This window comes from Podospora pseudopauciseta (genome assembly GCF_035222475.1).
Source record: "Podospora pseudopauciseta strain CBS 411.78 chromosome 2 map unlocalized CBS411.78m_2, whole genome shotgun sequence".
Classification (NCBI taxonomy): domain Eukaryota; kingdom Fungi; phylum Ascomycota; class Sordariomycetes; order Sordariales; family Podosporaceae; genus Podospora; species Podospora pseudopauciseta.
In genome coordinates, this window is record NW_026946663.1 from 1,672,051 (window position 1) to 1,687,160 (window position 15,110).

The 15,110-nt window shown below is 51.9% G+C and overlaps 7 protein-coding genes across 7 annotated transcripts; 3 read left to right on the forward strand and 4 right to left on the reverse strand.

The window, feature by feature from the left end:
- Window positions 1-1,124: 1,124 nt before the first annotated feature.
- QC763_204280 (uncharacterized protein) lies at window positions 1,125-2,689 on the forward strand (the record flags this gene model as incomplete). The annotated part of the gene is made up of 2 exons (XM_062909466.1): window positions 1,125-1,597; window positions 1,663-2,689. The coding sequence occupies 2 exons, from the start codon at window positions 1,125-1,127 to the stop codon at window positions 2,687-2,689; spliced, it is 1,500 nt and encodes a 499-aa protein (XP_062768253.1).
- A 164-nt stretch (window positions 2,690-2,853) lies between these two features.
- On the reverse strand, window positions 2,854-4,086 carry QC763_204290 (uncharacterized protein; the record flags this gene model as incomplete). The annotated part of the gene is made up of 1 exon (XM_062909467.1): window positions 2,854-4,086. One exon carries the CDS (start codon window positions 4,084-4,086, stop codon window positions 2,854-2,856), a length of 1,233 nt encoding a protein of 410 aa, XP_062768254.1.
- A 1,148-nt stretch (window positions 4,087-5,234) lies between these two features.
- QC763_204300 (uncharacterized protein) lies at window positions 5,235-6,846 on the forward strand. The gene is made up of 5 exons (XM_062909468.1): window positions 5,235-5,555; window positions 5,612-5,702; window positions 5,775-6,012; window positions 6,083-6,688; window positions 6,745-6,846. Exons 1-5 carry the CDS (start codon window positions 5,382-5,384, stop codon window positions 6,773-6,775), a joined length of 1,140 nt encoding a protein of 379 aa, XP_062768255.1. The 5' UTR covers window positions 5,235-5,381; the 3' UTR covers window positions 6,776-6,846.
- Window positions 6,847-6,963: 117 nt separating this feature from the next.
- Window positions 6,964-8,944, reverse strand: QC763_204310 (uncharacterized protein; the record flags this gene model as incomplete). The annotated part of the gene is made up of 7 exons (XM_062909469.1): window positions 6,964-7,266; window positions 7,318-7,574; window positions 7,639-7,718; window positions 7,770-7,867; window positions 7,930-8,107; window positions 8,166-8,662; window positions 8,735-8,944. 7 exons carry the CDS (start codon window positions 8,942-8,944, stop codon window positions 6,964-6,966), a joined length of 1,623 nt encoding a protein of 540 aa, XP_062768256.1.
- A 747-nt stretch (window positions 8,945-9,691) lies between these two features.
- Window positions 9,692-10,187, reverse strand: QC763_0034040 (uncharacterized protein; the record flags this gene model as incomplete). The annotated part of the gene is made up of 3 exons (XM_062905546.1): window positions 9,692-9,793; window positions 9,828-9,874; window positions 10,121-10,187. 3 exons carry the CDS (start codon window positions 10,185-10,187, stop codon window positions 9,692-9,694), a joined length of 216 nt encoding a protein of 71 aa, XP_062768257.1.
- Window positions 10,188-11,173: 986 nt separating this feature from the next.
- QC763_204320 (uncharacterized protein) lies at window positions 11,174-13,272 on the reverse strand (the record flags this gene model as incomplete). The annotated part of the gene is made up of 4 exons (XM_062909470.1): window positions 12,419-13,272; window positions 12,120-12,363; window positions 11,616-12,064; window positions 11,174-11,552 (listed from the first exon to the last, which is right to left on the reverse strand). The coding sequence occupies exons 1-4, from the start codon at window positions 12,550-12,552 to the stop codon at window positions 11,174-11,176; spliced, it is 1,206 nt and encodes a 401-aa protein (XP_062768258.1). The 5' UTR covers window positions 12,553-13,272.
- Window positions 13,273-13,577: 305 nt separating this feature from the next.
- POS5 (NADH kinase pos5) lies at window positions 13,578-15,041 on the forward strand (the record flags this gene model as incomplete). Its single annotated transcript, XM_062909471.1, has 1 exon — window positions 13,578-15,041. One exon carries the CDS (start codon window positions 13,578-13,580, stop codon window positions 15,039-15,041), a length of 1,464 nt encoding a protein of 487 aa, XP_062768259.1.
- Between the last annotated feature and the right edge of the window lie 69 nt (window positions 15,042-15,110).

A 15,110-nucleotide genomic window follows, 5' to 3' on the forward strand; every position in this document is an offset into this window, starting at 1 on the left:
TCTTTTCAACCCTCCCGTTATGAGATCTGTGATGATGCTCACCGGGTAATTTCACCCGCGCAATATAGGAATCGGATGAGGAATTATGCAGCCATCGACCATCCTGGCCCCACGCAGTAGAGATTTGTCCGCTTACATGTTGCATGTAGGACTCGGCAGGTGAAGGTCTCGAAGGCTTTTACACATCGGATATCTTGTCTGCGCACCCGCCATCAAGGCTTCGCCAAGGAATACCACAACGCAGAGGCAGAGCCGCCATCGACACAACCACATGGCAAGATCCGGACCAGCCGCCGCTGCTACCCCACGAATGCCTGTTCATTACCGCCCAGTACCGCCCGACTGGTTATACGCACATGAACAAGTACGGACACGGACAAACGCCACAAACACCGCAGCTCCCTGGCGCAGCCCGCAACTGATATTGCTCCTCCCGAGGAGCCGTCAGCTTGAGGACTCGGGGTTTACTCGGTCGGCACCATCGTGGAAGATCGGCCGAGATCCCCTGCTGTTCCCCTGAAAGGCGCGTTTCCCACGTTCCCGTATATGGCGCCAACAAATGACGCTGCATCTCGAGATTAATCTTCCGCAAATCTCCCCAGTTGCACACCACAGGATCGGCTCGCCCAGGACCACATACACTCTCGTTCCGGGCTCGTCTGTTGTTCCTCGCTCACAGCCTACGTTCCTTACCATCAGCCCTGACCATGTTAATTTATTGACAACCGGCAAAACGCTTGAGTGATCCGATCCCAGTGCTCACAAGATCACAATCTCAAAAGACAAGAAAATCAGATTTAAACATGGGGAGACCGCCATACGATCTAGTGGGAAAAGTCGCACCACTCCCATTACCAGTCTTTTACCACGGACTCACCAGCCACCCCCTGTGGAAGCGGCCGACGAGGGCAAGATATCGGCTCATCCCGTCGATGAGTATATTTCGGGCTGCATTTTCCCAGATTCTCAAGCCACTTCCCCAGGATCTTACCCCAGACGACAAGAAGCGAGTCCCGGAGATCTCCATCGGCGTCTGTGTCTGCCCCTGATTACAAAAGGCTTTGTCATACAGCTCGCCTGCATCACGTTACAAGTCACAACATACGCCGCAGATCTTTCGCCTGATGTTAACTCTCGCCCCCTTTTGCGCCCTGTTGGGCTTGGCGGCAACCTCATATGCCAACCCATTCGACAAACAAGACGCACTTACCGACTGCCTGGTCGGATCAGGCGTTCCAATCAATGCACCTGGTTCGGCCGATTGGAAGCTTGATTCTGCCCCTTTCAACCTGCGGCTCAACTACACCCCCGTCGCTATTGCTGTCCCAACAACAGCCAAGCACGTTCAAGATGCCGTTGCTTGTGCTGCCGAGCTTGGGATCAAAGCCAATGCCAAATGCGGCGGGCACAGTTATGCATCATTCGGTCTCGGTGGCGAAGATGGCCATCTCACGATTGAGATGGACCGAATGAACAAGGTTGTCCTGGACAACAGCACCGGCATTGCAACGGTCGAAGGTGGCTCAAGGTTGGGTCACGTTGCCTGGGAGCTCTACCAGCAGGGTAGGAGGGGCTTCAGCCACGGCACATGTCCAGGGTGAGTTGTGATTTCCATTACATTGAATTCAGTTGACAGAATAGTGGGGCTAACCAGAAAGATAGGGTCGGAGTGGGAGGTCATGCACTTCACGGTGGGTATGGCATCAGCTCCCACACCAAGGGTTTAGCTCTTGACTGGATAGTTGGGGCCACCGTTGTCCTCGCCAATTCGACAATTGTCAATTGCTCCAAGACGGAGAATCCGGACTTGTTTTGGGCCATCCGTGGTGCAGGATCCTCCATGGGCGTTGTCACCGAGTTCAGATTCGACACCTTTGAGGTGCCTGAGAAGGTTACCTACTTCATTGCGCCAGTACAATGGCCAACAGAGGCCAGAGCTTTGGTTGGTGTCCGAGCCGTTCAGGAGTTTGCCAAGACTATGCCAATGGAGTTGAACATGCGTTTGTTCATCGCCAAGCGCTTCATCAATCTGGAGGGCCTGTATTATGGAGACAAGGCAGGCCTGCAAGCTGTTCTCGCACCTTTGCAAAAGATAACCAACGCAACACTCGCGGTGGCCACGACAGGTGGCTGGCTGGATCAAATCAAACACTTTGGCAACGGAGTCAATATTGATCAGGGGCACAATCTCGCGCAACATGAGACTTTCTACTCGACCAGTCTTTACACCAAGGCTTTGAGCGAAGAGAAGCTCGAGCAGTTCGTCAGCTACTGGTTCAAGCAGGCCAAGTCCAATCCTAGGGACTGGTATGTGCACATTGACTTGCACGGCGGTGAGAACTCAGCAGTCAGCTCTCAGGATGACGATTCAAGTGCCTATGCGCACCGAGATTATCTTTTGATGTACCTTCTGTATGACCGCATAGACAAGGGCACATATCCCGCCGACGGCCATACCATCATGAGCAACTTTGCCCGCAACATCACCGAGGGCCTGCCCAAAGAAGACTGGGGAATGTACATCAACTACCCTGACTCCAGGGGTCTTATGGACCAGGAAACAGCGCAGGTCAACTACTGGGGCAAGAATCTACCGAGACTTCAGGCAATCAAGAAGGCCGTTGATCCGAACGATGTCTTTCATTACCCCCAGGGTGTCTTGCCAACTACTGATACTAGAAGTCTCTGAGCGAGACCTGACATTGGTGGAAAGGACTAACGGTGTGAAGTCAGGGAGATACCCTTGTATATATGAGGAATGGGATAGACGCAAGATTCATTCAAATAAACTCGCAGTTTTCAATTCCAATGATATCAAAGCATCTGCTCCAAGCGCCCTACAAACTAGCAATCTCACATCATGTTTAGAACCAGCCAAACACCGAAGCTAATGAATGCGACCTTCACCAAGCTTCCTTTTAACCTTTCACTGCCGCTAGTCACTTCAGTCAAAGGCCCTCTAGGGCTTGCGACAGTCCTCACTGTTGTCTCATTTCCACCCACAAACGCCCTAGTCACATTCATCCTAGCAACCCACCCCTCCAAAAACCCCTTCACAGCCCAATACGCCGGCTTCTTCTGATAATTCTCCGTCCAAAGACACGCATCGCCCTTCCCTGGAAACGTCCCCGGCACCCAGCTATACCGATCCGTAAACTGCCACACCGTCACCCCGACACACCTCTCTACCTCGAGACACGCCCTCACTGCCACAACATAATCACTTGCCTGCTGCTCCACCGCCAGCTCACTCGCAGTTTCCACATCCTCTTGCGCCACATCCAGCTCCGTCCAGGCGACATCCACCCCCAGATCAGCAAACCTTTGCAGAGTCGCTATCAAACTCTCCACGCTCGGCGTCTGGCCAACTGTGAAGTGAGCCTGGAGTCCCACACCATCAATTTTAATACCTTTACTCTGAAGCGACTTGACCAGTTCAACAGCGGCGGTTTGCTTTTCTGGTGCGGTCTCAAGGTTGAAGTCGTTGTAGTAGAGCTTTGTCTCTGGGGGCGCTACCTCCCTTGCAACCTCAAAAGAATGAGCGATATACTCCTCCCCCAACACCTCGAAAAACACCGAGTTGCGAAATGTTCCGTTTTCGTTTAGCGCCTCATTGACGACATCCCAGGCGTAGCAGGCACTGCCAAAGTGGGAGATTACCGAGGTGATGTGTGTTGTGATCAACTGTCGTAACGTGTCTGGTGTCCATGATGTGGAGGAGACAAAGGGGGGGAGTTGGGAGTGCCAGGTCAGTGTGTGACAACGCAAGAGGTGGTTGTAGCTGTTGGCAAGGGAGGCGACTTGGTCAGAGGCGTTGAAGGAAAAGTCGCCTGGTTGGGGCTGGATGAGACCCCATTTTTGTGAGTTTTCTGGGGTGAGCTGGCCGAATTCGAGGGGGTTAGAGAGGATGTTTTGGTAGGTTGGGTCGGCGAAGTTATTGGTTTCGGTGGCAGTGCCAAAGTAGAGTTTTCCGGCGGAGAGGAAGAGGGAGTGTAGGCCGGTGGAGGGGGGTTCGCGGTTGGATTGGGCGATTGTTGTTGTTGCCAAGAGGGTGGTGGTGGTCAGGAGGATGGATATTCGTGTCATGGTGATTATGGTGAGTGTTAATGACTCGCAAGCCGTTCGTGACTTCTGTTTTCAAATGTCAAAATGACAGCTTCTCTGTATTTTCACCTGTTTTACACTATCGCTAACAGTTAACTGTCGTGAACAACTCGAGGGGGGAGCCCGGTTCTTGTATGTGTGCCGCTTTTGATGGCAGAAGATCTGGGGTATTTTCATGCTTGATTCGGCCGATTTCCGGGTTTTTGATAAGTTTAATTCACCTTTTTGGTCACTCGTTTGATCTCCATCTAGGGCTGTGCTTACCTTGTCGGCACCAAGTGAGCGCTCAGGACAATGCTCAGGCCATCGACGTTTCAGACGAAGAAGCAGCCCCTGGAGTCACGCATTCGGCAATTCAATGCTTTGAAAACAATGCAACAGACCACAAAACTTCATATATCACTGTTCCAGCTCAGTAATCACCACCAAACCATTGGTTCACATGTGTGAGAGCTGTAGTTATAGCCTCCGAAAAGAAGAAGCAAAAGGGACTCTAACCATCTATACCGTTTTGGGGGCAAAATGGTTTCAGGTAACGAAGTCTCTTTCACTAGACTTTGCAGTACAGAAAAACATATTAATGTGTTGCGGCTGGTTTTTTCCTATTTTTTCTTCTTTCCTTTTCGTTATTAATGCTCCATTTGATTATTGGCAGTTCCAGGTTTCCAGAGACTTTGCCATGATCTGATGATAACTGGTTACCCCTGAACCCCTTTTTACGCCTTATCAGCCCGCAGTCTGCAATCAAGGTACCATGGGCATCCATTGGCCAATGGACAATATCTTGCATCAACCACCACCAACTTCAGCTGCACTGTGTCGACTGTTAAAGATGTGCAGGTTCCCCGCTGCCAAGTTGGACTGTGCCACAGCTCGGTTCCATCCCCGTCCTTTCCACGGAAGTATCGCGCCATTCGATAATGGAAGAAAGGTGTGAGTAGCCGAGCGAACATGCATGCGGTTTGGGGGTCGGAGCTCAATCAGGACGATAAGGTGCTCTCGAATGTGGGCACCAGTTGGTGTGAGAAGCCGATTGGTGGGGGAGGGGATAGATTGCGTACGAGATGCATGTGCTGTCGCGCAATCCGGACCAACGCCCGGACGCCTTGTCTTAAACCGGTGTGCGGATGTAACGACGGCAGGGCTAGCGCCCGGTGGGATTCTCACAAGGTCAACTCCGTCACCTGCCACATGAGCGAGGAAGTTTTATTCTAGAACTGCTGTTCACCTTCTTTCCCGCACCACCTCGCCTGTCGATCATCAACAGCACAGCAACAATGACCGAGGAAAAGGCAGCATCTCCAGCCCCCGAGGCGGCCACCAAGGCTCAATCACCGCCACCTGCCGCTGATTCGTCACCAACCCCAGAACCAGCCCAGCCAGAGCCTGCCCATATTCAAGCTGACGATGAGGAGCCTGATGAGACTGATGTGGACTCGTCGTGGGGAGAGGTAGGATATCGGACCGCCTCTGGTCACATTCTATTCCTTTTGCTGACAAGTCACAGGACGCCGTCTCCTCGACTGCTAGCATCTCTAGTTCCATCTTGGACTACAGAAAAGAGAACGGGCGCACTTATCACGCCTATAGAGACGGAAGTTAGTGGCAGCCAAGTCTTGTGACAGGTGGAGAACACTAGTGGTGATAGTGATACTAACACAGTGTAACAGAATACCTGATCCCCAATGATGAACAAGAAAACGAGCGTCTTGATTTTCAACACCATCTTTGGTATCTGACTCTCGATGGTCGGTTGGGATTCGCTCCTCCCGCTCATCCTGAAGCCAAATTTGCTGGTCGGGTTCTCGATGTTGGCACTGGTACAGGTATCTGGGCTATTGATTTTGGTGATGAGCATCCAGATGCTCATGTTATCGGCGTCGACCTCTCACCGATTCAACCGAGCTTGTAAGCGCCTCGGTTTCTTGCAATGGAGACAGAATTATAGGCAACTGCTGACATTGAGTTTCCACTACAGCACACCTCCCAATGTCCACTTTCAAATCGACGATCTGGAGGACGAATGGACCTTCTCACAGCCATTTGACTACATTCACGTTCGCGCCATGTCCGGTTCAATCAAGAACTGGTCTGCATTTCTTGAAAGATGCATCGAGTATGAACCCACCCAAAATCTTTCTCAATTGCTTCTGACATGCGAAAATAGAAACTTGAAGCCTGGCGGTTGGCTCGAAGTTCAAGAACCGGGCAGACCCATTGCCGACGATGACACATTCCCCCCTGACTGTGCTCTCGCCAAAGCTACCGCTCTTTTTGCGGAAGGTCTCGCAGCAGCAGGCTCGCCGCTTCTTGACGTCTTCACTCTCAAGGACTTGTTCAACGGAGCCGGCTTTGTCAGCTACGATGAAAAGCGGGCTTATTGGCCCAGCAACCCTTGGCCCAAAGACAAGAAGCTCAAGGAGATTGCCATGTGGTCCAACACAAACCTCTCCGCCGGCGTTGAGGGTTTCTTGATGGCGGTGGCGACACGCTTCTTGGGCTGGAGTCTGCCAGAAGTCACTGTTCTTTCTGCTCAAGCAAGAGCTGATCTCAACGACAGAAGAATCCATGCCTATTGGCCAGTGTAAGTTTGCCTGATGGTGGCTGTTGATTTGGTTCAAAGCTAACAAGACTTTGCAGCATCTCTGCATTTGCGCAAAAGCCCGAGTGAAAAACACGAGGATGTTGCTTGCTTTTTGAATACCCATTATGTACCTAAATGCTACCATGTATCTAACGTCTATTAAGCATTACCATCGTGTCATTAGTCGTCGTTCCCAATTTTGAGTCCCACCCCCAGTGCCTATCTTCCAGCAATTGAAATACCATGCCAGCTTTTCCAACCTTTGTTGTCTCAACCTATACAGCAGATATATGGCTCATAGTCCGACCCAACGCTGCCTCCTCCCGCTGTCCTTCAGTCTTGAGTGCTGCGGAAAACTTGCTAGCAGCACGAATCTTATCACCATAAGCAACAAAACACAATGGAACGGCTGCCAAAGCTGCACTGATACCAGCAAGCAATGCACAAGACTTGGCAATACCCAAAGCCTTGAGCATATCTTCGATAGCGAGTGGGAGGAGAGCACCAGCAACACTACGCGTGGTGCCCAATGCCGCCAGGGCAGAGGCAGAGTAGATACCATACGCATCCGCAACGTACTAATCTTGATGAGTAAAAAGTCCAGGATGCTTGTGAAAGTGAGTACTCACGTTGATCATTGCTACCCACATGATATTGTAAGCAATTCCATAAGGCACAGTTGCGATAAAGGGGACCGCCCAATGCACATCGGACCGAGCAGACAGTCCAATCCACAGGATTGAGATGACGAAAAACGGGCCTCCAATGCAGGCCAGAGGGAGGCGGAAGTACTCTGCTCTCTTCGTAGGGTGTTTGGCGCTGAGCCGAAGAGTAACTGGGTCGCACCACCAGCAGATGAAGCAGCCGATGATAGTTCCAAGACCAACTTAAGAGATGATAAGCTTTGCGCTAGGTAGGTACTGAAAACAGTAGTTGGGAGGAGCACTTACTAATCGTAAACAATAGCCCTGAAACACCAGGACTGAATCCGTACACGCCCACGAAAATAGCGTAATAGATCTGGACCATCCTGTGACCGGTTGTCAGTATAATTCAACGCATGAAGATCCAGCCGACGTACATGTAGAACACCGAGTAAATAAACCCGATGTAAAGAGATGTGAGAACCACCACCATCTCTCCACATAGCAACTCCAACGGGCGCAGCAAGGTTGTTTTCTACCCCTATTTGTCAGCCCCATTCCCCTTAATCCTCTTAGGGATACATGTCACAAACTCACCAAAGTGACAAAGACACTCTTCTGACTCAACTCCGCCGGTGCCACCCACCTCCTCCCATCCTCCCTCGGCTCCTCCTTATTCAACCTCTCCGCCTTCCTCTTCAAAATCTTGGCCGCCAACGTCTCAGGGATGGCCAACACTGAAGCCAGCGTGACTCCCGCAAAGATCAACGCGATCCTATTTCGTCGTCAGCCCCCCTCATCTCTTTTTACCCATAATTTCTGAAAGTACTCACCAAAAAACCCACCTCCACCCCAAAATCCCTCCCACAAACCCCCCCAAAACTGGCGCCCCCAAAGGCCCCACAAACGTAGAAGCACTCCAAACCATCAACATCCTTCCCCGCTGTACCTCATCCCCAAAGCAATCAGCTATAACCCCCCCAAACACACTCAACGGCGGACTCCCAAAAGTCCCGCACAAGAACCTCATCAACAAAAAACTCCACCAACTCGGCGCAACAGACGCCCCCGCCGTGCTAGCCACAAACAATAAGAAACCCGTCACAAGAATAGGTTTCCTCCCGTAGGTTTCGGACAAGGGCGCAAAAATGATAGGCCCGAAGCAGAACCCCATCAGGTAGAGCGAGGCAGGGAGGACAGATTGGGGGCCGACGGGGACGTGAAATTCAGCAGATAGGAGGGGGAAGAGGTTGGCCGAGGCGATGGTGGAGCCCATTGTTGAATTGAGGCATGTGAGGGTAGCGCAGAGGAGCAGGATGGATTTCTTTTTCTGTTTAGAGGGGAGGAGGTATGGTTAGAAGAGCAAAGGGGGAGAAGAGAAGGAGGAGGAGGGATGACGAACCATGGACCAGTTGTAGGGGTTCTCGGGGTCGTTAGGAGAGAACGACACAACAGCGTATTCTTGCTGGTCGGGTGGTGTTGGTGAGGAGGCGTTGTCGTCATGGTTGGATGCCAGCGAGATGGTATCATGAATGCTGGAACCGCTAGAGGAACTACTGCTGTTCACCACCGGAAAAGGTGTGACCTTTTCCTCCACCTCTGCTTTCTCCATCGTTGAAGCTGGGGCGTTTCAATATTAAAATAAAAACCAAAGCAAAGCAAGTTGAATTGCCCAAAACAAAAACACCTTAAAAAAAAAAAAGAAGTTACGGTTGCATATATGTAACAAGACACAAGCACAACTTGTAAAACGAGAGCACGAAATTAATAAAAAGTCAAGACCAAGAGTCGCCAACTTGCCTGAGGAGTGGGTGAGTGTCTGGAAACAAAAAGGAGACACCAACCTGTCCCTATTTAAAGCCATAGCACCATGCACTCCGCATTTTCATTCTCCAACCACCCGGGACGGAAGCTAAAAACCAAGGCCCATCAGTCTAGTCTCCTGGTTCTCCAGAAACACAATGCAGTGACTCAATTTTCCGGGACTCCCCCTGGCCTTCCTGTTCAAGCATGGAAGCAAAGCTGGTAAGCGGTCCCGGTTGCCCCTAGCCAGGAAGAAATTTCTTTGCTATCACGGGACAATGTAGTATCGTAACGTCTGAGCACCGGAAACAAGCCGTCTCCTCTGCTGCTTGGTTCCGGTCCGATGACGGCTACACTCCCCGCCGGCCGGTGGTGCCCTTCCGCCGACCAGGGGCCATTAGCAGTCTGGGCGGTCGTGGGAGGTGGGGTCTTGAAGGAACCGCATCCCCGGAATCATCTAGCAGGAGGGAAGTTCCACAGGTTCAAGGTGAGATGATTCGTGGAACATGGGATGGGAACAAGGACTCGGGCAGACAGGGTGCGGTACCCCCAGAGATCAAAGATCGAGTCCAGCCACGAAACTCGAGACGGGTCTCGAGTCACTCCAACGTGTGTTGGCATCGGCGTTCCTGAGCTTGTGTACTCGCATGTTACTACGCTGCTAGCGAATTAAAAAAATGTTCTACGAATACGAACGTAGCGGTCACAGAGTTGAAGGAAGCCGCGGCATATGGGTCAACTTATCCGGAATTAGTCCTGTTGCTTTCCGTTAGTCATGACGATCATCCTGTGGGTTGGGTGACCATGGCCTCGAACTCGACCTTGGCGTTTTCTGGAACTCAATGCAAGTTTGGGACCTAGCGGCTGTTGAAACTGCCCAACCTCCAACGGTGATTGGTGTCTCGATCTGAGCCCACCGGTGGATGATGTTCAAGGCTGAAGTTGATAAACAGCCCGATTTGGAAGGTTTTCAGAGTGCACTTACACCAGAAAAGTGGGTATCTCTGGTCCGAAGTAAACCATCTGAGGTCCATTGGCAGCGCGAGCTTCATCAAAGGATGAAAAGGTGCTGTGTTTGTTTGGTGTTGAGGTTATAGGTAGACCCACGAGCCCTGGGTCTGTTGCGTCATCAGATCACAGGGGAGCTATTAGAGCCACAACGAAGGAGCGGTGAAAGATGTATGGATGGGAGGAATTTTGATGCTTGATGATGTCCTTCTTCAATCTTCTCAGGACCTTGCGGCTAGAAACTCGTAGCAGAGTCAGCGGAGAGTTCACAGTGAGAAACGCACAATATTTCCCCAGTCATGTGCAGAACCAGCCAAGTTTGCCATATTGCAGATAAATCCCCGGCAGGCTATTCCTCTTTGCGCTTCCGATTGGCCCCAACTCTGCGCAAATGGTCACCTGCCATCTTGATATCACCCAATATTCGGCGTAAACCTGGCTGGCCGACCGGCATGCCCTCGGAGGGGCACCAAGCGTGCTGCTCTCGAACTCCGATATCGTTCCGCTTCAACGCTTTAGCCATCAGAGAACCTCTTCGATGTTCCGTATCTTCAAGGGCGTATCACTGGGTTCGACAGACCGCCAGTTGCGTGAGCGATGACATTGCACCAATGCCCCGCCAAACTGTCTCGATCAATCCAGGCCACCCTTCCAGAACTCCAGTCCAAGGCTCCTGTGCAGTAAATGAACAGTCATGACTCATGGGAGGTGCCAAAAATGCAAGGTAAATAGAATCTGTATGTCTTGTTCCTAAACGGGTTAAATAATCCGACCACCAAACCGTCACCCTCCATCTCACTCAACTCCCTCAAACGCCGAACCCAGCCAGGTATCATATGCAAAAAGACCACGACACCGCTATTATATAGTTGCGATGCGTTCCCACATTGCTGCCACAGCCATAAAACCCCAAAACGCAGTCATCTTCTGACTCCGTGATTGCGCCTTTGTATATCGACCACAGCCAAGATAGAGGGGTGAAAAACACGGTTGAAAGGGGTATCTCATCAAAGTCGGAAACCATGCAGAGCTATGAAACAATAGAAAGAAGTCGGTTGTAGAGCCTCAAAACGAGGTTGATCAGTAGAGCGACAATGCCGACCACGGCATAAATCTGGAGGAACTCAAACTTGTAACGAGTGCGAACCTCGGTCTCGAGAAAGCCTTCCTGGTTCTTGTTGGCAGCGGTGGGCGGGCTCGCAGGGAAACGACCAGTGGAGATGTACTGCTCCATCAGAGCATCCTTCTCATACCACCGCTCCCGGAGCCACACATCGAACTTTTCGGCGCTGTCCAGGGGAATATCTGCAATACGGAATCGACGCCAGTAGAGGTTGACTGACTTTGGAGGTTGACCGCGGAAGTAGGTACCTGAGAGAGTGAAAAGCTGCTCGCCGAACTTCCCACGACTATGACAAAGAGACCTGTCAGAGACACATCACACTCTCCACATAAGGGCAATGGAAACTTACGGTACACCTTCGTATGCCACAGTGCAATCGTATACATACTCCACAGTGCCCTTGAGTTCGTTCAGGCAAAAGAAACTACCAGTGCTTCTCGGGAGAAGCATGTGCTCCGGGTCCTTGACTCCAATCTTCTCGGCCCACTTCGCAGACTTGTTCCGTCCATTTTGCGATGCATTTGTGCCTTCGGGGAAGAGCAGGAGCCACATTGGGTTTAGGTATTTCGTGCCATCGGGGGTCGTGTTGTATGTTTTGAGCTTGCCGAGACGGTGGGCCAGGCGTGGCTGGTCAACAGCCATCTTCCGGGACATAAAGATGAAGCCATAGAAAACCATGCCAAGTCCTGCGATAGGAATGTATTTGAGTGATTCCTTCAAGATGATGTAGACATAGCCATGCATCTGAGGGCTATTGGCGTACCCGATCCACCACAGATATAGCCAGTCAGTGTAGATCTGTGCGTTGCGGTTAGTCAGTCTGGCAACAGCGCAACAGGAAAAGACACTCTACCTGATGGTTGGCAATCATCACCATGCGCTCTGGAAACGAAAACTCAACCCTACCATCCTTCGTTTTCTTGATCTGATCTGCCACCGAGGCATCCCCGCTTATGCGTATCGTGGTGGGGCCCCACCAGTTTGTGGAAGTTGTGATCAGCAGCCCAAAAGACTGTTTCGTCAAAGCCATATAGGAGTAGTAGATATCGTGGTCGACGTAGTACAGCGGCGAGCCGATCAGTTGTGTAAGATGGATACTGCAAAGACCTTAGTTAACGAGCTGGAAGAAGGAGATGAAGTGAAGAGACCTACGCAATACAGCCAGCCATAAAATAGACGAAGAATGAGAAGCCTCTCAAGAACTGGACCAATTTTCCGTGCTTTTCCTTTCCAGACGGATGGGCTGGAGCAACGGCCGAGGCCGCCGCTTTGGTATTAACCGTCATTGCTAGATCCCGCGACGGCGGGCGAGTTACAACAATGTGTTGGACTTGTCGGCGGGTGCGGAGTGCAGAGAGGAGCGCTGAGATGGCAGTGTTCTCGAAGCTATTTTATGGGTGAGGCTTGTGCGAGGCAGCAACAGGTGCGAAGGTTTATGATCGTGGGAGGGTAATCGTAAAGGCAAGGTTGACGGCAAGGCGGGCAGTTGATAAGGGATACGAGGGAGCTGATGCGGGAGACAGTTAGGTCAGGCTGGCGAGCTGTCGAAGCCACCGTTGTTGTTGGGCTAATAAGGTGGTTAGTCGTAGCTCATGAGGCGCGGCCGGATGCAGTGCGTGCGGCGTGAAGGTTTCCCGAGACTCCGACCCAACTGGCTGACATGGAAGTCTACCTGTCAAACAGCTTTTCGCACAGTTGGGCTTGAAGACATCGTCAAAGGGCCGAGGTGTTGAGATCGGAGCACACGGGATTCCCCGTCCTTGATGAAACATTGCAACTCCATTCCAGGTGCCTATCCGAGGCTGCCGCAGGTGTCGTCATGTGTGCACATGCGCATCCCACCTCGTTTGTGGCTCTGAATTCCGTCCAGGCTCCAGCAGCTTGGATGCAGTCGCCCTGCCAGCCCACAACCAGCAACCTACACTAGGCGAGCTGGGCACCTGCCTGTGGGTGGAAGATCAGTAAATGCCGGCTCCGACCCGAGGAGACAGAAGCTTGGTTGGAGCTAGAACCAACGGCCAAGCCGCCAGCGGGGCCACCGGCAATTCTGACGTTTTCCATTGGTTGAAGACAGTGTGGTCCCGTAGTATCCTTATCGATACGGATAACGATGTCATCCTCCCGGTCCAAGTGCTCCCCAAAGAACCGAAGTTCTTCATGGACCCTGAGTGCATGAACGAGTGCTCAAAGCCGCCGACATACACCCACTAGCTTTGGCCATTCCCTCTGTCGACTCTAAACTCGTCTTCGGGTAACAAGATTTCCCAAAGCCACAGCGCAGCTGGTTAGTCGGCCAGTCGAACATGTCACCATGTCGAGGTTGTGTTGCCCTGCCCAAGCCTTCGCCTTGCTGAACACAACCAGCAAGGTGACCAATATCGCCCGATGCAGACTTAAACTTGCAGCCCAACCATGGCGGGCCTTTTCCGTCTCAACAAACCGGAGGCAGATTCTTGACGTCTCAACCTTGAGTAATCGCATTGTCCCTCACTACCAGCAAACGAAGACGGCGTCGCTCCTCGCCTTGCACTGGCCGGAGCCACCACGCAACATCCTTCTCATGCCCAAGTTACACGCTCCTCACGTTACCGTCTCGGCCGTCGAATTCGCAAAGCACATCCACAACAATTACCCCGGGCTCAACCTCGTCTTCGAGAGCCATATTGCTCACACCATACACAAAGACTTGCCATTCCCCATATATTCGGCCGCTCCTGCTGATGCTACAGCACTGTATGCTGACAAAATCGACCTGGTTACCACTATGGGTGGTGACGGCACCATCCTACGCGCCGCAAGTCTCTTTTCAAGCCACTTCGGTGTGCCACCAATCCTGGCTTTCAGTATGGGCACCCTTGGGTTTCTCGGCGAGTGGAAGTTTGATGAATACAAACGAGCTTTTCGAGAATGCTATATGAGCGGTTGCAGCGTCTCAACCGAAGATCTTGGGGATCCTCATACCCGAACAGCTACCACCAGGGCCATCGATGGTCTGCCAGACCCCGAGGGCTGGGATAGTGTACGGGGGAATGGAAAATGCATGGGCTTGAACCGTACCTCCAAGATCCTCCTCCGAAACCGACTACGAGTCGGCATCTACGACAGCGAAGGCCGCAACATCAACGAACACATACTACCTACATCCACAGCTGAACCATCCTTGGGTCTCGAGGGCGAACCAGTCTTTACTGCGCAGTCTTCCACGGCTGGTGCAGCAGGAGGTAGGGGCGGCAACTCACCATATTTGCACGCTATCAACGAAGTCTCGATCGATCGTGGATCGCATCCTCATCTCGCCATCATTGATATATTTGTCAACGGCCATTTCCTTACCGAAGCTGTAGCAGACGGTATTCTTATTAGCACCCCTACAGGATCGACAGCATACTCTCTCTCGGCCGGCGGCTCGATTGTTCATCCCCTTGTGAAATCCCTTCTTATCACACCTATTAGCCCGCGAAGCTTGAGTTTCCGCCCTTTGGTCTTGCCACTGCATACCAAAGTGGTGTTGAGACTCAGCAAGCGGAACCGAGGCAGAGAGTTGCCGGTCTCGATCGATGGGAAACGGCGTCTAGGGGTGACGATTGGCATGGAGGTCCGAGTGGAAGGGGAGAAGCTGGAGAGAACCGAGGATGGGTGGAAGGGTGGTGTTCCTTGCGTGATTAGAGCATCGAACAAAAACGACTCGGAAGGGTTCGGAGAGGACGATGACTCATGGGTTGGAGGGTTGAATGGGCTGTTGAAGTTCAATTATCCTTTCGGCTCAGGCTCCTAGCCTTGTTGGAAGGAGCTTAACATTTCGAGGATTGTACGTGTGTATGTTGTACGACAAAAGCGAGCATGT